This window comes from Mobula hypostoma, chromosome 9 (genome assembly GCF_963921235.1).
Source record: "Mobula hypostoma chromosome 9, sMobHyp1.1, whole genome shotgun sequence".
In the NCBI taxonomy this organism is placed as follows: domain Eukaryota; kingdom Metazoa; phylum Chordata; class Chondrichthyes; order Myliobatiformes; family Myliobatidae; genus Mobula; species Mobula hypostoma.
The window spans coordinates 128,500,499-128,523,679 of NC_086105.1; the positions used below are offsets into that span (position 1 = coordinate 128,500,499).

At 42.0% G+C, this 23,181-nt stretch overlaps 1 protein-coding gene across 1 annotated transcript in view; it reads left to right on the forward strand.

The window, feature by feature from the left end:
- Positions 1-11,096: 11,096 nt before the first annotated feature.
- The window catches only part of ercc4 (excision repair cross-complementation group 4), a 43,536-nt gene continuing 31,451 nt past the window's right edge, over positions 11,097-23,181 (forward strand). Inside the window, exons 1-3 of the mRNA XM_063057464.1 lie at positions 11,097-11,304; positions 20,231-20,411; positions 21,941-22,136. Of these exons, the coding sequence (XP_062913534.1) occupies positions 11,131-11,304; positions 20,231-20,411; positions 21,941-22,136 (551 nt within the window). The 5' untranslated portion in view covers positions 11,097-11,130. The remainder of the gene's footprint in view (positions 11,305-20,230; positions 20,412-21,940; positions 22,137-23,181) is intronic.

Consider the following 23,181-nt stretch of genomic DNA (forward strand, 5'->3'; position numbering starts at 1 on the left):
ATGGGATTAAGTTTTCCTGTTAACAGTCTTACTCAACATGCTGTATATGGAAGAGAAGCCCTTTATCCCCAATTCCCTTGTGAGTATAATTCTTCGAGATCACCTCAGATCTTCTCCAAATGCTCCTTATCTCATTTGGAAAATAATTGTATTAAGGTATTTGCAATTTAGCAAATGAGATGAAGATAAGAAGAATATTATTCTCATATAACAGCTGCTCCCTCTGAAAATTTATAGCTTCTACTGCTTGAGATATCTAAGCCTCAAAGTTTTGAAATGATGCAGCCAAGGAGTGAACTATGGATATTATCAAATAAATTAAGCCGTTAATTCCATTGTCTATTGCCTAAATGACTTTGAAGGCAAGTACTGCCAATTAAAATTAGTCGAGAATTACAGAATTTTATGCTAGGTTTCCTTCTAACAACTTACCTGATTTTCCACCTAATGAACATGAGACGTAAATTAGAGCTGCTTCTAATTAATCCATGATGAGTTTATGAGGTTTGTGTGACTGATTTAATACAAACAAGACTGTTGATGCCTTGACTGTATTGCAGCTTTGTTTGTTTTAAACTCACTTTCTATACGACAACAGCAGTAAAATGTGATGCCTTGATCTGCATTCCAAGTCCAGCAGTCTTCCACTATCAGCTCTTGGCACTTTTATTGGTTTAGTAGGCAAGAGAGTGGTATTAATACTCACCAACAACAGTTTACAGCCTAATACACCGTAATATCCTTCTTGTATCTCCTTTGCCATAGTCCCAACCCCAATGCATTCACTTCATCTGAAAGGGGATTGGGACTGTACTGTTCTGATGCAACGTCTAGAAGGCGGCAGCTTATTAGAAGACTGTATCACTTCAGGAGTACCATACTGAGGAAAGCCACAATATCTGAGCTGGGAGTTGCTACAGGAAATCCTCCACATACCCAGCAGCACCTCTGAGGTCATTGCTGGCACCCAAGAAGCAAAAAAATATAGCAAGTTGGCCACAGGGTGAAGGAGATCCCACTAGCTGTTCTGAAGATATGTAGTTCCATTTGACATTACCAGAGATATCTCTACAGGTCAGGAAGGAATTCAATGACCTCATAATAGTGGTAAGGATAATTCAGAGCACAGGTGTCAGTACACATCCTCTGCCTTTCCTTCAGCTTCCCTCTTCCTCTTTTTCTTTCAGCATCTGAATGTTTAGACTCCGCCTCTGGAAAGAGTCATCTAGAAGCACACAACATATTATTCTCCGCAACTTCCGCCACCTCCAACGGGATCCCACCACTAAGCATATCTTTCCCTCCCCCCCTCTCTCTGCATTCCGCAGGGATCGCTCCCTACACAACTCCCTTGTCCATTCGTCCCCCCCATCCCTCCCCACTGATCTCCCTCCTGGCACTTATCCGTGTAAGCGGAACAAGTGCTACACGTGCCCTTACACTTCCTCCCTTACCACCATTCAGGGCCCCAAACAGTCCTTCCAGGTGAGGCATCACTTCACCTGTGAGTCGACTGGGGTGATATACTGCGTCCGGTGCTCCCGATGTGGCCTTTTATATATTGGTGAGACCCGACGCAGACTGGGAGACCGCTTTGCTGAACATCTACGCTCTGTCCGCCAGAGAAAGCAGGATCTCCCAGTGGCCACACATTTTAATTCCACATCCCATTCCCATTCTGACATGTCTATCCACGGCCTCCTCTACTGTAAAGATGAAGCCACACTCAGGTTGGAGGAACAACACCTTATATTCCGTATGGGTAGCCTCCAACCTGATGGCATGAACATTGACTTCTCTAACTTCCGCTAGGCCCCACCTCCCCCTCGTACCCCATCTGTTACTCTTTTTAATGCACACATTCTTTCTCTCACTCTCCTTTTTCTCCCTCTGTCCCTCTGAATATACCTCTTGCCCATCCTCTGGGTCACCCACCCCCCCCGTCTTTCTTCCCGGACCTCCTGTCCCATGATCCTCTCGTATCCCCTTCTGCCTATCACCTGTCCAGCTCTCGGCTCCATCCCTCCCCCTCCTGTCTTCTCCTATCATTTTGCATCTCCCCCTCCCCCTCCAGCTTTCAAATCCCTTACTCACTCTTCCTTCAGTTAGTCCTGACGAAGGGTCTCGGCCTGAAACGTCGACTGCGCTTCTTCCTATAGATGCTGCCTGGCCTGCTGCGTTCACCAGCAACTTTGATGTATGTTGCTTGAATTTCCAGCATCTGCAGAATTCCTGTTGTTTGCTGCTCGTAAGGAGTTTGTACGTTCTCCCTGTGACCGCGTGGGTTTCCTCTGGGTGTTCCACTTTCCTCCCACAGCCCAAAGACATACCAGCTGGTAGGTTAATTGGTCATTGTAAATTGTCCCAAGATTAGGGTCAGATTAAATTGGGAGTTGCTGGGCAGCGCAGCTCACAAGGCCAGAGGGGCTGTAGATTTAGATTTAGATTTAGATTATGAGGACACGCAGTCCTCTTTTATTGTCATTTAGTAATGCATGCATTAAGAAATGATACAATGTTCCTCCAGAATGATATCACAGAAACACAAGACAAACCAAGACTAAAAAAACTGACAAAAACCACATAATTATAACATATAATTACAACAGTGCAAAGCAATACCGTAATTTGATAAAGAACAGACCATGGGCACGATAAAAAAAAGTATCAAAGTCTCTTGAAAGTCCCATCATCTCACGCAGACGGTAGAAGGGAGAAACTCTCCCTGCCATGAGCTTCCAGCGCCGCAAACTTGCCGATGCAGCATCCTGGAAGCACCCGACCACAGCAGACTCTTGAGTCCGTCCAAAAACTTCGAGCCTCCGACCAGCCCTCCGACACTGAGCATCGAGCATCATCTCTGCCAAGCGCTTCAACCCCAGCCCCGGCAACAGGCAATAGACAAGGCCAAGGATTTGGGGCCTTCCCCTCCGGAGATTCTTGATCGCACAGTAGCAGCGGCAGCGAAGCGGGCATTTCAGAAGTTTCTCCAGATGTTCCTCCATGCTTCTCACGTCTGTCTCCATCAAATCAGGATTGTGCACGGCCCCTACTTAACAAATACAATATCATTTTGGAGTGGCTGCGCACGCTGCATCGCGCCGCCATCTTCTCCTCCCCTCCCCTCAATAAAACAAATTTAAAATGCCTGCCGTCAATGACACATTCTTTCAATTGTAAGTAAATCTACATTGGAAAAATGTTTCATGCCACACAAGTATCTCCTCCTCCTTCAATGAATGATGGGCTGCAACCCCCACCACATCCATACAAGTGGAAGAGGAGAAACAGCAACGAAAATCAAGCTCATTAGAAGAGTTCACATTGCAAGCAGACAGGTGAATGTGTGGGAGAGAGCTGGATTGTAGTTGCGAAAATTATAGAGGAGCAATAAAAGCTGCAGAATATTAATCATAAGTAGATTCTGCTTAATGTGTTTGTTCAAAGCATTATCCTCCTTCAGATTGAGCAATGATTTTATTTGACAATGATCTCATGCTGTAGGCAAGTACGTTATTTGTTTCACTCACAGCAGATGCTTTGCAGGAGAATGCTGCAAAGCATTAATCACCTAGAGACCTATCCTGGGCAATCAGCAGCTGCAATAGCAGTCTCAACTGTTCCCCAACTTTATCGCCAACTGTATGACAGCGGCCTTTTTATCAACAATGACAGCAACATGGCAGTGTACTGGTCAGGGCAACATGGCAGTGTACTGGTTAGCACAGCATGGTAATGTAGGGGTTAGAGCAGCATGATATTGTAGTGGTTAGGACAACATGGTAATGTAATGGTTAGGGCAGCATGGTGTTGTAGTGGTTAGGGTAACATGGCAGTGTAGTGGTTAGGGTAACAGGGCATTGTAGTGGTTAGGGTAACATGTTATTGTAGTGGTTAGGGTAACATGGTATTGTAGTGGTTAGAGCAACATGATATTATAGTGATTAGGGTAACATGTTATTGTGGTGGTTAGGGTAACATGTTATTGTAGTGGTTAGGGTAACATGTTATTGTAGTGGTTAGGGTAACATGGTAGTATAGTGGTTAGGGTAACATGATATTGTAGTGGTTAGGGTAACATGTTATTGTAGTGGTTAGGGTAACATGGTAGTGTAGTGATTAGGGTAACATGATATTGTAGTGGTTAGGGTAACACGACTCATTCCACCGAGATGCAACACAAAGCATCATAGGAAGTCATTCCTGCCTGTGACCATCAAACTTTACAACTCCTCCTTTGGAGGGTCAGACACCCTGAGCCAATAGGCTGGTCCTGGACTTATTTCCTGGCATAATTTACATATTACTATTTAACTATTTATGGTTTTATTACGATTTAATTATTTATGATGCAACTGTAACGAAAACCAATTTCCCCCAGGATCAATAAAGTATGACTATGACTATAACCATGACTATGATATTGTAGTGAATAGGGTAACATGATATTGTAGTGGTTAGGGTAACATGGCAGTGTAGTGGTTAGGATAACATGATATTGTAGTGGTTAGGGTAACATGGCAGTGTAGTGGTTAGGGTAACATGATATTGTAGTGGTTAGGGTAACATGATAGTGTAGTGGTTAGGACAACATGGCAGTGTACTGGTTAAGGGCAGCACTCTTCAGTACCAGCAACCCAGGCTTAATTCCCGCCGCTGCCTGTAAGGAGTGCCAGTGACCGCATGGGTTTCCTCCAGGAGCTCAGGTTTCCGCCCGCATGCCGAAGAGGTAACGGTTAGTTGGTGAATTGGTCGTTGCAAATTGTCCAGTGATTAGGCTAGAATTAAATCAGGGGGGTTGATGTATGGTGCTGCTCGATCTCAATAAATAAATAAACAGACAAACAAACAAATGAACAAATAAATAAATAGTACCTTTAATGCAGTAAAAATACTCTGTAAGTTTTAGTTTAACACAGAGCCAGGTAACAAGATCAGAATCAGAATTGGATTCATTGTCACTGACATAAGTTGTGAAACTTGTTTTGTGGCAGCAGTACAGTGCAGGCAAACATATCACTATAAATTACAGTAACAGATATGTAAATAAATAAAGAGCGCAAAAGAAGCGAGGGAGTGCTCATGGATTCATGGACCGTCCAGAAATCTGATGGCAGAGGGAAAGAAGCTGTTCCTAAAACATTGTGTGTGGGTCTTCAGGATCCGTAATGGTAATAATAAGAACAGGGTACGTCCCAGACAGTAGAAATCCTTAATAACGGATCCCATTTCTTCAGGCACCATCTTTTGAAGATGTTCCTGATGGTGGGGAGTTTTATTCTGGTGATGGAGCTGGCTGAATCTACAATCCTCTGTAGTCTCCGACAATCCTGTGCATTGGTGCCTCCATACCAAACAGTGACACAATCAATCAGAATGCTCTTCCTCCGTGGTACATCTGTAGAAATTATCCGGTCTTTGGCCACATTATGCCAAGTGATCAAAGGCACGGTTAAGGAAGGTTTTAAGGACTAACAATGGAGTAAAGGATGATAGAAAGGCCGAGAAGCTTAGGGATGAATTTACAAAGCACAGTGGAGGAAAATGGGGGAAATAAACCTGGCAGTCAGTTTATCATTAATAGTGGGGAAAATATTAAAGACTATTGTCGAGCACAAAACTATTCTCAGTTGCATAAGCATTGATTAATAAGGGAAAGCACGAATAAATTTGTTAATAGCAAGTTTTGTCTGACTGATGTAATTGTCATTTGACAAAAAAATAGAATGGGTTGATGAAGGTACTACAGTAAATATCCAAAACATTATGTACATTTCCAAAAGATTTCATGCTTCAAGGTATGCAACACAACACCAGCCACGAAAGCTACCCAACTTCCAGGTAAACAGCCACCGTCTGTAACAGCAGAAGTGAGAAGGGCTCCACAGAGAGTCAATCCCACAGGCTGCCGGGCCAGACAGCATCCCAGGCTGAGTAGTCAGGGACCATGTGCACCAGCTCACTGATGTCTTCATGAACATCTTCAACACATCACTCATCCAGGCTGCCGTCCCCACAGGCTTCAATTCATCCACCATCATCCCTGTATCCCTGATTTTGTTTTAGAATTTAATGTGAAGATTCCTGCTTTACATTTTAACAATTAATACCAAGCACGATAATCTTCATAGATCATAGCAACTAAGGGGCAGGCTCATGGATAATGTAATTTAATACAGACAGATATAAAATTGTGCATTTTGCACGAAGCAACATGAAAAACAATTTCCATTATTATTTACAGTATGTATCTCTTTCTCATCCTGTTCCTATAAAGTTCCCTCCAATAATCAACACTCATGATTCTCATCATCCAATCTATTTTAACCTATCTCTAGATAGTTATTTGTCTCACATCTCCCTCCTCTCCCAATTCTGCTTTCAAAACTGCTTGCCACTCCTAAAGCAAAAGAAAATCTGCAGATGCTGGAAATCCAAGCAACATACACAAAACGCTGGAGAAATTCAGCAGGCCAGGCAGCATCTATGGAAAAGAGTACAGGTTTCCCCCGCCATCCGAAGGTAGAGCGTTCCTATGAAATGGTTCGTAAGCCAGAATGTCATAAAGCGAAGAAGCAATTACCATTAATTTATATGGAAAAATTTGTGAGCATTCGCAGACCCAAAAATAACGTACCAAATCATGCCAAATAACACATAAAACATAAAATAATAGTAACATATAGTAAAAGCAGGAAAGATATGATGAATACACAGCCTATATAAAGTAGAAATACTTCTCCACAATCATTGCCGCACCGTTCTCCGTAGCGAAAATCTCACGCAAGCACTCTCAGCAGAAACACGGCGCAAGCGCTCTCCAGTAACCTTTAAGCTATGAAGCTGCCAAATCATACCAAATAACACGTAAAAAGCCGATATAAAGTAGAAATAATGTATGTACAGTGTAGTATCACTTACAGGAATCAGGAAGACATTGAGCACACTGACGATGGTGTGTTAGGCTGAGTCGTCGGAGGTCGGAGTGGTGCAGTGGCCTCTACCCTCCAGGCCACCGACCGATACTGATCCACGAAGTATGCAGGGGTACAGCAGTGGCCAGGACACACTCAGCACATCTTTAAGAAAAAAGCCAAAATAAACAAGCTAATTAATTAGTTGCCACTCGGCCCGTAAATGTTGGCCTAGATCAAAGGCAACGCAATTGGCAATCGCCTCTGATCTGGGCCGACATTTACGTGCCGGGCAGCGCCTAATTAATTAGCTTGTTTATTTCGGCTTTTTTCTTAAAGATGTGCTGGGTGCCTCCTGGCTACTGCTGCATTCTTCGCGGATGGGTATCTGTCCGCGGTCCGGGAGTTGGGGTGGTGGGACACTGAGGTGTCGTCTGTTTCCATCAGGGCAGACAGGTCATCTTCTCCTATGTCAGCCTGCCTCGATGTCGAAGGTCGAGGTTCGTTGTCCGCTGAGGCTGATGTGGAAGGTTTGCTTGACTGCTTAGCCTCACGCATTTTTAGATCATACAGTTCTTTGTAAGGACTCAAACCATCCTGCAAATATGCCCTAAACTGACATACCCTTTCAAAATTGAAGTCGTACTTTATCATTGCAGTGAAAATCTCATGCAGTTTCTTCACGTTCAGTTCCTGGACGACTTCACTTTCGGTCCATTTGCTACTGCATTCGGTTTCGATTGTATTCCTTTCCTCTTCCAATTGCACCAGCTCTTCATTTATCAGTTCTTGGTCATGGGATGCCAAAACCTCTTCAACATCATCTTCGCCAGCTTTCACAAGCCAAGATCACTTTGTCCTTACTTTGTTCACCACGATCAAAATGCTTAATTATGTCTAGTTTTACACTAAGTGTAACACCCTTACGAGCTCTTTCAGGCTTTTCCGATACCTTAGAACTCATCTTGCAAATGGATGCTCACAGGCACGTGTTTAAGCAATGCCGGCGAGAATGCAGTTCCGAATCTGGGGGAGGAGCGACTGCTCGGGGCACAGGCTGCCTTTTTTTCACACGCTGCCTTTTTTCGTAACAGTGAAAACACCTTCTGTTAGCGAAAACAGGTAACTAATGTAGGTCTTTCGTAACAGTGAGGTTTCGTAAAGCGAACGTTCGAAAGGCGGGGGACCCCTGTAAACAGTTGACAATTCGGGCTGAGACCTTTCATCGGTCCTGAGCTCCAACACTCTTACCCCAGCTCTGAGGAAGATTTCCTGATCTTAGACATTGCCTGCATTTTTCTTTCCACAGATGCTGCCTGACTGGCTGAGTTGTTCGAGCATTTTCTGTTTTTTGTTTTAGCTTCTGCATTTTTATTTGTTTACCGTCACAGGATAAAAGAGTCATTCATTCAGGACTAGGATATAGTGGAAATCTTTTACACAGAAGGGCGCAGTTCCTTGGAACTCTCCATGAGAGCTCAGAACAAACACAGGGAAATATTGAAACTGTTGAAATATTGAAATGCAGTTCAGAGTTGTTGTTGAGACCTGAAATAAGGAGAATCAAGGAAGTGACCAACAGATGACGCAACATCTATGCAGAGAGAAAATCTTACTAATATTGCACCTGGATAATGCACAGCAGAACCAGTCACTACCTGTTAAATGTTCCCAATGGCGTGCGTCTCAAATAGCCTCTGACAACCAAGTCCAGATTCTGGTCTTCACGTGTGGCTTAGCTACTAAGCCCAGCAAAACTATTTCTACTGACAGGAGAAAGGGCAAAGGCAGGTTACTGGTGCCTTAAGATCAGTTGCTTCAGGCAGGTGGGGCTCTCCAGCCATGTTTGGCAGCTCATCTAGGAGAAGGAAAACTCTGATCTCAAACCTCCACTGTTTTGCAGCTACACCCACTCATGGGGCAGGAGTAAACCCTGAGGAAAAATCTGCAGCTGGAGTCCCTAAGGCAGTCCTACATTGAGCTCAATGCTGACTGGCAACTCCTGCGACACTGCTGGTGCCGAACTGTATCGACCTCTGCCATTCCTTTGGATTTGTCAGCTGCGTGGCAAAGGGAGCCTTCTATATGGGCATCAGCTTGCTCTCCATATTGTACTGCCCTGGCTTGCATATGACAGCTAGCAGGCAACATCCATGGTCAATCCCCACCAATGGAGGGCTACAATGTTGGGCTTTGTTGAGGCCACAGACAGGTCAGAATCTTTGTGAGAAAGAGTATACAGTGACATGCAACTAGAACCTCAGGATCTCCCTTGTGGACGATATGCAGGTATTCTGCGAAGTCATCCTCTAATCAACATTTGGTTTTCTCCTGTGTAGAGGCGCTGGCTGGTGGCATAGTGGCATCAATGCCAGACTTCGGAGTGAAGGCTCCCGTGTTCGAATCCAGCCGGCTCCCTTGCACGCTTTCTATCCATGCTGGGTTGAGCATCAAGCTAGCAACTCAGCCTCGTAAAAATAAGAAAGCCTGATAAAAAAAAAACGCTGTCATGATGGCGTCCTGATGACTCCACTCAGAGTTAAGGGCTTTCTTCTTCTTCTTTCCTGTGTAGAGGCAGTCACATTATGAGCACCAAATGCAATACACTAGATTAGAAGAAGTGCAAGTAAATTGCTGCTTCATCTGGAGGGACTGTTTGGGTATTCAGATGGTGGGAAGAGACAAGGTTAAAGAAGAGGTGTTGCATTTCCAGCATGGAAAAGTGCTGTGAGAAGGTTGGTGAAGATGGAAGAATGGATCAGATCACAAAGGGAATAGTCTTTTCAGAATACTGAGAGAGGTGAAAATATGTGTTTGAATGTTATTTAAAGTGGTGAAAGAACTGAATGCAATCCAATTAAAGTTTAGTTGTCATTCAACCGTACGTGAATACTCATGAATAGAGCCAAACGAGACAGTGTTACTCTGGGGTCAAGGTGCAAAACACAGTACCAACAGTCACGCACAGCACAAAGCACACACAAGATAGCAAGCACAAATAGTATCACAATCACACAATATAAGGGTCTAAAACTCTCACCATCAATCTACAGCTGACAGAAGAGCTTGTCTTCTGCTGAGTGAACGTTGCGGGGAAGCACTAACTCCAGTCCGGACACCGTGCCACACCACCTCCAGTGAAGCGCTTAGGCTCCAATGCCTCCCTCAGGCGTCACCACCCAACCACACAAATATATAAACTTGACCCTTCATTCCATTGAAATCTTCAGTAGACCACAAAAGAGCTTGTCTTCTGCTGAGCGAACACTGAGGGGCAGCACCAACTCCAGCCTGAACCCCGCACCACAATGCCCCAGGTAGAGCGCACTGACTCCAATGCCTTTCTCTGGTGACACGGCGGCTTGAGGCCTAGTCCTTGCATATACTAGGTAACCCAGTGAATGTAGAGGAGGTGATGTGAACATAAGAACATGGAGGCCCAATCCTTGCTTTGAGTGGAAGACATGTTGAGACCAGAGATACAGGAAATAGATGGCAGATCATTGAGTTTCTGTCAGTTACAGTATGGAGATGTCAAATTAAGAAAGAAGGAAGAGTTCTCAAAGTTACCTGTGTGAAAGTCTTGTAAACAGGGTAGATAAAATGGAGGGAGGAAGTACAGTATACTTGCAATACATAATGTAGAGCACACTGTAAATAAATTACAGTCAAATAAAGGTGGCACTTTTCTCGAAGGGTTCATCACTTGGTGGCAAAGCGAAAGAGCAAGGGCAGGAGATTGGATGACTTTAATCTTGCTGATAAAGGTCCTCACACATAATTTGGCAACTCTTATAGAGGATCTCTAATGTAGCTTTTCTGTTCCATACTTCTGCCACTGAATACTCAGCTGAACTGTCTTAACCACATCTTTCTTTCCCGCGCAGAATGGAAAAACAAGCTGGTTCCATCACTGTGTGTTTCTCAACTTTCTATCAAACAGTCTTTGTTTTTTCACAGTTAGCTTTGCTATCATGGATAAGCAGAAACTTTCAAAGGAAACGAAAGGACGGTCGAAATTTCGCCCTGATATTTCTCTCTGGTAGTAAACTGAGATTTGGGCATCTTATTCTACCAGTTGTTATTTAAATATAAGGAATAAATACATTCTGTGGCCAGTAGTTGGCGATGGCGCTGGAGGTCAGCTAGTGAAGTACATTGACATGTCCCTGCATGGTCGGATTCAACTCCTCGGCAGCAGAGAGTTGCCGGTGTTATGGCTCCTCTCTTGGAACACGAGAACCAGATCTTTTTAGATTTATTTCACGAAGATGGCCTCGTCATCACGGCAAAGGGCTTGGGTATAGACAGGATCCTGCTGAATTTTCTCAAGTTATATTGTGACCCTGGGAACCTGGTACTTGTGCTGAACACCAACTTGGCGGAAGAGGTAAATCGAGGGTCGGGGCGGCGGCCTGTCAGTCGGAATTGGATGGCTTGGCGGTGCTGTTGCCTGCACCCTCCCTCGCCGAGCGTCCGTCACTGTTGTTGCGGACCCACCGGCAAGCATGCCAGTCGCCCCATTTTATCCATTTTGTTGGCCCGGACAGAATCTGGAGTAAAAGTAACGAACTGCTGGACCAGCACAGCGGTTCTAGTAGCATCTGTGGAGGGAGATGGACAGTCGACGTTTCAGGTCGAGACCCCTTCATCCGGGCTGAAGGAGTAGAGGGGAAATGGACACTGAGGGAAAGGGGAGGCTGAGCATCAGTATATCAGGATGTGGTGTGAAGGGCAGGTGTGCTGAGAGAGTAACAACTGTCAAATGCGCTCTTAGGAGGAAGCGGTTACAACTTTTTTTTGATGGGGGCGTGTTGTTGCAACTAGTTCTGTTCTCTAGTTGTGTCATCAAAGGTAAAGTGATGTAGATTGTGTAATTGAGACAAAATCTCTGGCGGTGAAAAGCAAATTTGCAACTTAAAGCTCACACAATAGACTGCAGATGCTAGAATCTAGAGATTGATTGGAAGTATTTAAGATTGACGTGTTTTTATCTGAAAGGGTTAAACATTCGTTTACCCTTGAGTTGGCATGTCATAACTTTTTTGACATACTTAGTGCATAACTATAACTAAAAAGATGTATTTTCAGAGATTTCAATGCTGACATTCTGGCAAGGCATGATAAAGTTAATCACCACCATGACTTACATGGTTAACTGCACATGTGCAGATCTAGAATTGTTGTCTTCTGAAATCACTGAAAATAATGGGCTGAGGTTTTTGATTACCTTTTTAGTTATGGAACAGTAGATTCAGGATTTTTAAAAGGGATTTTCCCTTTTCATTTCAATACGGAAAGAAGCCATTTGAGTCCTGTGAATCTATGGCAACTCCCACTGGTTCCATTCCCTCTTCAGTTTGCCCTATACATACCAACCGCACATTCACATCAGTGATACCACCCTAAAAAAAACTTTCTACATATCCTATCTGAGGGGAAAGGTGCAGAGAGACACCTAGTATTGAAAGTTTTCGTAATAATTTTGATCAGAGGTTGCAATGCTAATGCACAAACATTTACAATTAAGTTAGTGCAATTAGTTCAAAGTAAATTTATTATCAAAATATGTATATGTCACCATATACAGCTCCGAGATTCATTTTCTTGCGGGCATACTCAATAAGTGCAATAACCATATTAGAATCAATGAAAGACTGCACTGGCAGTCAACCAGTGTGCAAAAGACAACAAACTGTTCAAATACAAAAAAAACAAAAATAATAATAATAAATGAGTAATGAATATTGAGAACATGGGATGAAGAGTGCTTGAAAGTGAGACCATAGGTTGTGGAAACAGTTCAGTGATGGGACAAGTGAGTCCTGAGGCTCCTGTACCTTCTTCCTGACGGTAAAAATGAGAGGAGAGCATGATCTGGGTGGCGAGGACCCTTGATGATGGATATTGCTTTCCTGCAACAATGCTTCATGTAGATGTGCTCAGTGGTGGGGAGGGTTTGCCCGTGATGGAATGGGCCATATCCACTACTTTTTGTAGGATTTTCCATTCAGGGGCAGTGGTGTTTCCATACCAGACTGTAATGCATCCAGTCATTATACTCTCCTCCACACATCTGTAGAAGTTTATGAAAGCTTTAGATGTCATACAAATTTCACAAACTCTTAAGGAAGTAGAGGCACTGGTGTGCTTTCTTTGTAATGGCACTTAAATGCTGGACCCAGGACAGGTGTTCTGAAATGATAACACGGGGGAATTTAAAGTTGCTGACCCTCTCCACCTCTGATCCCTTGATGAGGACTAGCTCACAGAATAACAGTTTCTTCCTCCTGAAGTCAATAATCAGCTCCTCGGTCTTGCTGACATTGAGTAAGAGTTTGTTGTTGTGGCACCACTCAGCCAGATTTTCAACCTCCCTCCTATATGCTGATCTGATTCAGCCTACAACAGTGGTATTGTCAGCAAACTTTAATATAAATATGGAGCTATGCTTAGCCACACAGTCATAAGTGTAAAGTGAGTTATATAGGAGGCTAAGTACACAGCCTTGTGGTGCACCTGTGCTGTTGGAGATTGTGGAGATGTTGTCAATCTGAACTGACTGGGATCTGCATGTGAGGGATTGCACAAGGGGGTATTGAGGCCAAGGTCGTGAAACTTTTTGATTAGTTTTGAGGGGATGAATGCCAAGTTGTAGTCGATAAAGAGCATCCAGATGGATGCATCTTTGCTGCCCAGATATTCCAGGGTGTGTGAAGAACCAATGAAATGGAATTTGCTGTGGATTTATTGTACCGGTAGGCATATTGAAGCAGATCCAAGAAGCCTCTCAGGCATGAATTGATATGTTTCACCACCAAATTCTCAAAACACTTCATCACTGTGAATCTAAGTGCTACTGGATGATAGTCATAGAGGCAGGTTATCAGGTTCTTCTCAGGCATTGGTACAATTGAAGCCTGCTTGAAGCAGGTGGGTACGTCAGACTGCTGAAGCAAGAGGCTAAAGATCTTAGTGAACACTCCAGCTAGTTGACTAGCACAGGTCTTTGGTACTCAGTCGGGTACCCCAGCTGGGCTGGATGCTTTTGGTAGGTTCACCCTTCTGAAGGATGATCATATGTTGGCTTTAGAGACTGAAATCACGGGGTTATCTGGGACTGTAAGAGTTTGTTATGCTTCCTCCATGGTATAAGATCGTGCAGCACTTAAAGGTTGATAATGTGATACTATAAATAAGAAAATGGCAGACATTAAATATTTACTTTTCATCTGTGATCACAGAAAATTATGAGACTACCGTGTCGCATCTCTGAAGGAAATTAGTGATGAATGAAGGACACAACCCTATTGGGAAACACGGTTCTCCTTCAGAGACCAGATTAAAATAATGACAACAACTTCTGGAGCAAAAAATAAGGAACTGAAGTCTATTTACCAGGACTATTCTTCTGGAGAATCAAATTAACAGTAGGGAAAATGACACTCAGAAATAATACATTCCTGAGACCAGGTAGTTTTAATCCCAGATTTTTAAAGAAAGTAGTTAAGATTATTGAAGATGCTGAAACTTTAGTGTTCTCTTAAACTGTTCCTTTGGATTGAACAATTGGAGATCATTTTGCATTCTGTGACTATGACTGTGACTAAGAGAAGTAGACCAGAGGACTAAACACTCAAAGTCCCTCACATTTGTTGTCAAGAAATTATTTGAATCTGTAATTAAGAGCTTATAATTAAATGTCTTGGAAGTTTTCAGTAGAATAAAAGGAGTTGGGGGACCATGGCTGGAGAGAATCTCATTTGATATTTAAAAAGAAAAGATGATTTAAGTAGTGGATATAAAATTATCTTTGAATGTTACTTTACTGGGCAACCAGAAAGCTTCCTGTGAAGCCCCTCATTTGAGATTGTTGGCTAAAGTAGAACTAAGGAAAAATGGCTGACCTGGCTAGAAGATTATCTCTACACATTGCCTGAGCAGCCAGTGACTTTGTGCAGATACACTCACAGAATGAGACGAGGAATATTTTGCAAAACTACACCGTTCCTTCACTTCACAGATGAGAAAATCTGCAGATGCTGGAAATCCAAGCAACACACACAGGATGCTGGAAGAACTCAGCAGGCCAGGCAGCATCTATGGAAAAGAGTATAAATGTCAGCAGTAAACACGAGGAAATCTGCAGATGCTAGAAATTCAAGCAACGCACATAAAAGTTGCTGGTGAACGCAGCAGGCCAGGCAGCATCTCTAGGAAGAGGTACAGTCAACGTTTCGGGCCGAGACCCTTCGTCAGGACTAACTGAAAGAAGAGCTAGTAAGAGATTGGAAAGTGGGAAGGGGAGAGGGAGATCCAAAATGATAGGAGAAGACAGGAGGGGGAGGAATGGAGCCAAGAGCTGGACAGTTGATGGGCCAAAGGGATATGAGAGGATCATGGGACAGGAGGCCCAGGGAGAAGGAAAAGGGGGAGGGGGAAAACCCCAGAGGATGGGCAAGGGATATAGTGAGAGGGACAGAGGGAGAAAAAGGAGAGAGAAAAAAAAAAGAATGCGTGTATATAAATAAATAACGGATGGGGTATGAGGGGGAGGTGGGGCATTAGCGGAAGTTTGAGAAGTCAATGTTCATGCCATCAGGTTGGAGGCTACCCAGACGGAATATAAGGTGTTGTTCCTCCAACCTGAGTGTGGCTTCATCTTTACAGTAGAGGAGACCGTGGATAGACATATCAGAATGGGAATGGGACGTGGAATTAAAATGTGTGGCCAACTGTCCAGCTCTTGGCTCCATCCCTCCCCCTCCTGTCTTCTCCTATCATTTTGGATCTCCCCCTCCCCCTCCCACTTTCAAATCTCTTACTAGCTCTTCTTTCAGTTAGTCCTGACGAAGGGTCTCGGCCCAAAACGTCGACTGTACCTCTTCCTAGAGATGCTGCCTAGCCTGCTGCGTTCACCAGCAACTTTTATGTGTGTTGCTTAAATGTCGACAGTACTCTTTTTCCATAGGTGCTACCTGGCCTGCTGAGTTCCTCTAGCATTTTGTGCATGTTGCTTGCCGTTCCTTCATTTATTCACTATATATGTCATTGGCCTACTAACAACATAAATGACTGAAAAGAATCACATATGTCTGACAGCTACATAAGCAGTTAGAATATATTAACAGAATAAGTGAAAAGGGTAAACTTCAGTAAACAGTTGCAAAGCAGTATTCTAATAAGTATGTGATCGGATAATTTAGAGTACTTTCTAATTATGAAGTGCTGGAAGCAGTTGGAGTGCAGAGAAGCTCATACGCACAGGTCACATACAGGTACAAACAGTAATTGGAAATGCTAATAGAATGATCATTTTTAAATATCTCTGATAATCGATAAGTGGGTCAGAATACAGCAAGGTAAAAAATCATTCAGAAACGAGACACACCCCGGTTAGACAATACCAAAAGGTTGTTGGGCATCGCAGCTTCCGAGAGGCACATTGGCGTTGCAGTGAATGCAGTTTATGTTTATTGAAATGATATAGGAACTCTTAAGAATTTACTTATAATGGGTGATTATGAACTAGAATTGTATGCTATGAAATTTAGAAAATTATTGGAAGATTTGCTAAGTTGTCAAGATGTTTGAGGAAATCAAGACAAGTGAAGCCAAACTATTTTTGTTGGAAGATTAAGATCCTAACCTGAAATTTATAATCAGGCTCTATTTGTCATATGTACATCAAAACATACAGTGAAATGCATCATTTGCATCAAATCAAATCAGCTAGGATTGTGTTGGGTGCAGCCCGCAGTGTCACTACACTGCTGGTACCAACATAGCATGCCCATAGACAGGAGAAAATCTGCAGATGCTGACAATCTGAGCAACACACACAAAATACTGGAGGAAATCAGCAGACCAGGCAGCATCTATGGAAAAGAGTACAGTCAATATTTCGGCCCAAAACATTGGCCGTACTCCTTTCCATAGATGCTGCCTGGCCTGCTGAGTTCTTCCAGCATTTTGTGTGTATTGCATAGCACGTCCATAATTCACTAATTCTAACCTGGACGTCTTTGGAATGTGAGAGGTAACTGGAGCGCCAGGAAGAAAACTATTGGGACATGGGAAGCACATACAAACTCCTCACAGAACTGTTTGGGATCTATTTTAGTAAGCACACTTTCAACCAAGAAGTAGAAGTTGTTGAATAAATAGATGGACTTAGATCAGAAATAATATCATTGAATGATGGGATGAATTTGAGGTCCTTCTCTTGTTACAATGTTTTCTAATTATTATTTAAGTCTTCATTCAGAAAGGGAAGAAAACACTGTTATTTTTATTATATTCAAAGAGTATGATAGCTTTCCTGTGCAGATGCTTTTAATTTTAGGTTTAAAAATTAAAATATGATTTTCCTTCAAAGACCTAATTAAATTGCTGGCAATGTTAAGTTAGATAAATACTATTTTGGAGAGGTAAATGGAGAATTGATGGCCGTATGCTAAGAATATTTTTGTATAAAATAATTGCATTACACTTTAGTATTTAAGTACTCTAAGTATATCCCATTGATTACATTTTCATATTTGCTATGCGCAACCTTGAATTTACACTCCAAAATTTATCCCTGTTGATCATGTGCCCAGTGAAGATCATTGTTACTAGTAAGTTATCACATTAGGAGACTAGAATTTCCCCCACTAATTTCTTTTGTAATTTACCATTGTTTTATTTGAGGAAAAAGCTAATATACCTTTATTTTCCATGGAGACTGACTGATTCCTTAGTACAAACGTGTCAACGATTGAACAATGTTCAGATTGGCAGATGCTATGATGCTATAAAAAGGGAATGCAAGTCTTAAACATATGCATAATGAAAAAGTATTCAAATATATGGTGACAAAAAGATGAACTTGGGAGGTATGATTGATGTACTAAGTGCAAAGTTTTGTTCTCATTTCACAAGGGAAAAGAATGCTCTCAATATCATAGTAACAGAGGGGATGGGAGAGAAATCTTTTTAAAATATATTTGGATAATATTTGAAGTATTTCTCCTTTATCAGCTCTCAAAGTAGAAAATTGTGAAGTCCAGATGGTTTTTAAAAAAAGAATAATGATTACAAAGGTATACTCTTCTAATCCTTAATTAGACCCAAGAGAGAAGTAGCAGTGAGCATATAGTGAGTTCCAGTGGTACTATTGTTATATTGCAAATATTGTCTGTTGGACCAATCAGCATAATATCTTGGTTAGAATGGCTTCAAAGACGATACTCACAAGCAAACATATGAGAAACATGATGTTGAAAACACTGATTTATCAAAGGAAAATTATATTTGACTAACTTGGGGGCCGTGGAGTCATACATTACAGAAACACAACTTCAGCTCAACTAGTCCACAATGACCAAGATTCCCAAATAAGCAAGTCTGATTTCACAAGATCACAAGATCACAAGACAAAGGAGCGGAAGTAGGTCTTTTGGCCCATCGAGTCTGCTCCGCAGCTCCGCCATGAGCTAAACTATTCACCCATCTAGTTCCAATTTCCGGCTTTTTCCCCATATCCCTTGATACCCTGACTAATTAGATACCTGTCGATCTCCTCCTTAAACACCCTCAATGATCGGGCCTCCACAGCTGTATGTGGCAACGAATTCCACAAATCCACAACCCTCTGGCTAAAAAAGTTTCTCCTCATCTCTGTTTTAACTGGGTACCCTCTAATTCTAAGACTATGGCCTCTTGTCCTGGACTCACCCACCAAGGGAAACAACCTTTCCACATCTACTCTGTCCAACCCTTTCAACATTCGAAACGTTTCTATAAGATCCCCTCTCATTCTTCTATACTCTAATGAATACAATCCAAGAGCCGACAGACGCTCCTCATATGTTAGCCCCTGCATTCCAGGAATCATCCTCGTAAATCTTCTCCGAACTCTCTCCAACATCAGTATATCCTTTCTAAGATAGGGGGCCCAAAACTGCACACAGTATTCCAAATGAGGTCTCACTAACACCCCATAGAGCCTCATCAACACCTCCTTACTCTTATACACTATTCCTCTTGAAATGAATGCCAACATGGCATTCGCTTTCCTTACCGCCAATCCAACTTGGTGGTTAACCTTTAGGGTATCCTGCACGAGGACCCCCAAGTCCCTTTGCACTTCTGATTTTTGAATTTTCTCCCCATCTAAGTAATAATCTGCCCGATTATTTCTTCTTCCGAAATGGCCTATATCCTTATAAACGTTTCCTATCTGTAGCTGTCAAAGTACCTTTTAAATGTTGTTAATGTGCCTGTGCCACTGCAACTATAGTAGCAGCTGACAGTCAATGCACAATGAGGTAATTCTGCCTCTTCTGTTTAACTATATGGCTTCAAACAGGCTTTAAAGCAAAAATACTCTCCAGACTTTAATTGTTCCTTTCACTTTCTCCTCTACAATCCAACAATGAATAGCAATGAACTATCAGCGTGTGTTGCTGACTTACTTACAAAGAAAGATGAAGAAACTGCTCAGCAGCTTCCTCAGTTAAACCTTCCCCTCTTTGTACGGGCTGGCAACACAGCTATATGGTCCAATGTGCCCTTGCCAGAAATATTGGGGCTGGTGAAGTCAATTCTACTTCCCAGTTGTAGATTGTGGCTTTTTATGTGCTCATCCTAGTGTCTTTTTTTAATGTGCTGAATTTTTCTGAACCAGCTAGTGAATTCTAAGCAGGCACTTCTCTGTTGGTGAAAACATCTATGGAAATGAATAAATAGTCGATGTTTTGGTCCAAAATCCTTCTTAAGGACTCCGTTCAGGACATGCCCTCTTCTCATTACTATTATTAGAGAGGACATGTTGAAACTTAAATGTTTTAAGAACATCATCTTCCTCTCCACCATCAGCTTCCTGAACGGTCCATGAACACTACCTCACAACTTTGATCCCTCTTTGCATTACTTATTTAATTTTTATATTTTTCTTTTTTTAACTTGTTTTTTTTATGTATTACACTGTACTGTTGCTGCAGAATAACAAATTTCATGACATATGTCAATGATAATGTGCTTCTGGGTCTGAGGAGTATTACGATGAACTTCAGGAGAATGTGCATAGTGATGTGATTTATTTGGGAAAATGAGGCAAAGAGTCTAAACTAAATGGTGGAATATTCAGTGTTGCTGCCACAAAAGAACCTGGGGGTTTGAAAACACAAAACATTAAATGAAGCAGGACAAGTAAAGAAGGTTTTGCAACCGAGTTACATGTTGTGATTACCTTTCAACTACCCTGTGCACAAAACAGAAAATTGTTATATAACAAAGAATTTTGAAATGTCTTGTCTTTTTTTATGTTTCAGCAATATTTTATTGAGCAGTTACGGTCTGAAGGAGTGTCCCATCTTCCTCGCATTATTACTAATGAAATTCCAAGCAATGAGCGTTATGCTGTGTATACAGAAGGTGGAGTCTTATTTGTGACGAGCCGGATTCTGGTTGTTGATTTTTTAACAGATCGTATTCCTTCTAATCTAATTACAGGTGAGCAATTTATATGTCCCCCATCCCCCACCGCCCAAGAAATGTCTTGTTCTTCAGGTGCCGTAATGTCAGGTTGCACTACAAGATGAACCAACAGTTCTTGCACTGAGAAATATGATGGTTTTGATCAGAAACCTTAGCTTAATTTTAAGCTCAAACAACAGGAATACTGCAGATGCTGGAAATTCAAGCAACACCCATAAAAATTGCTGGTGAACGCAGCAGGCCAGGCAGCATCTCCAGGAAGAGGTGCAGTCGAGATTTCAGGCCGAGACCCTTCGTCGGGACCCTTCGTTCACCAGCAACTTTTATGTGTGTTGCTTAATTTTAAGCTATTTTGTTTCCATTTTTTTTAATAGAATCTAGGAGTTTAAAAGGATAACGCAACTTCTGAAATCATACTGGAAGATTATTATTGGAAATATTTCATTATGTTCACTTTCCTTTGAAATAAATTCATTACCAAAGGGCTTGAGCATTTGTAATATCTTCATGCAGTAAAGTTATTTCATGTGCATATAGACTCAGCGGCTATTTCATTAGCTACCTCCTGTACTTAATGAAGTGGCTACTGAGTGTATGTTTGTGGCCTTCTGCTGCCGTAGGTTTGATATGTTGTGCTCTTCTGCAACATTATTGTTGTAACGTGTGGTTATTTGAGTTACTGTCACCTTCCTGTCAGCTTGAACCAGTCTGACCATTCTCCTCTGACCTCTCTCATTAACAAGACATTTTGTCCACAGAACTGCCGCAAACTTGATGTTTTTTGTTTCTTGCACCACTCTCTGTAAACTCTGCGAGTGAAAATCCCAGAAGGTCAGCAGTTTCTGAGATACTCAAACCGCCTTTTCTGGCACCAACAATCATTCTACGGTGAAAGTCGCTTTGATCACATTTCTTCCCCATTTTGATGTTTGGTCTAAACAACAACTGGACCTCTTGACCATGTTTTATGCACTGAATTGCTGCCACGTGATTGGCTGATTAGAGATTTGCAGGAACGAGCAGGTATACCTAGTAAAGTGGCCATTGGGTGTATTTCACTTTGTCGTGACCTTTGAAAACTTGGTGTCTTCAGTGTCTTATTAAAGTTCAATATTTTTGCAGAGCTTTCGCTGGTAAAGCAATGAAAATGCCATATTGTGTGAGGTCTCTATTTGAATAAGTGTGTTAGGTGTAAAATGAGAGACTGCCTGCCTGCCTGGGATGAGTAAATAGATGCATTGTCATAAGTCTTAGTTTGTTGCTATTCGAAGAGGATTGGTCATCCAGCATTCATCAGAAAGAGTGAAAATCGTACTACCGTACTCCAGTGATATTGATGGTGTCAGTTTCATACCTGGGAATATAAATCTCTGTAATCTCAGTTATTAAGTTCCAGGTTTCTCGTGTTGTATGATTTATAGAGTTGGGTCTCTGTTTTAGAAAATTCATATTTGCTGCACACTCTCCAGTTGTCTGGACCTGACCTAGATACAATAATGGCTCCTATGAACACTTAAGTGCTGGAATGTATTATGTTTCTGCAGGTATTTTGGTATACAGAGCTCACAAGATCATTGATTCATGTCAGGAAGCATTTATTCTTCGGCTTTATCGGCAGAAGAACAAACAGGGTTTTATCAAGGCTTTCACAGATGATGCAGTAGCCTTTAATCTTGGATTCTGTCGAGTGGAACGAGTGATGCGAAATTTGTTTGTCCGTAAACTGTACCTTTGGCCTAGGTAGGTACTGTACAGAGAAACATCATAATCTGCTAAGTTTCTCCAGTGTTTTGTGTGATCATAAGTTGACAGAAATGAAGTTACCCTCTCAAAATCCTCAAACTTGTTATTTTGCCAATATGTAGAATTCTTTAGGCTTCATTTGAATGGAGAAATGTTTTCTTTTATTCAAGTGCTAATTAATTTCTGTCATTTCATCCAAATAAGAAAACAAGTTTCAAAACTATTTTAGTTTATCTGTTGAGTGCAGTGCTCAACTGTTTTAAGTGAGTAACGATTGAAGTGTCTTTCTTGAATAAGTGTGCCTGTTGGCAATATTTTGTACCAGAATCATAGATAACATACTTGTGCCCAACTATGAAGTTACTGAGTTTAAAGCCAACACATCTGATAAAAGCCTTTGGATGGATGTGCAAGTTCACTTGAAACTGAAGCACTCCAATGCACTGAGTGAGCTAGGCATGGCTCAGCTTCCTTGAAGAAGTGCTGGTACAGTAGTAGCCAAGTATATTTATTTTCACAAGGAAAGCGACCAGTTAGCCTGTCAGGTTCATGCTAGCTTCCAGCAGAGCATTCTTATTGGGACTATTCTCCAGTGACTCATTCTTTCTAGTGTACTCTTCAACTCACTATCCTTGAAATTTTTCTACAGAGTACCTACATTAAAGGGTAATACATCAGCTAATTAACTAACCAGTGCATCTTTGAGATGTAGAAGGAAACTGGAGCCCCCTGAGTCAGAGGGAGAACATGCTGACTCCACACAGACAGCACCAGAAATCAGGATCAGATACAGGTTCCTGGAATTGCAAGGCAGCAGTGCTGCCCCTGTTGTACCTGTGCATTAGATCAGGCATGCTGGAAATAAGGCCCATGGGCCAAATTTGGCCTATAACAGTCTCAGTCTGATTCACGGGTGAAAATATCCTGAAGGAAAGTTTTATCTTCTATAATGCCCCTTGTCCAGAATACTGGAATAAACCTATCCCAGTGAACTTCTCCCATTAACTTTAAATTCATCAATGTTATTAAGAGCACTTATGAA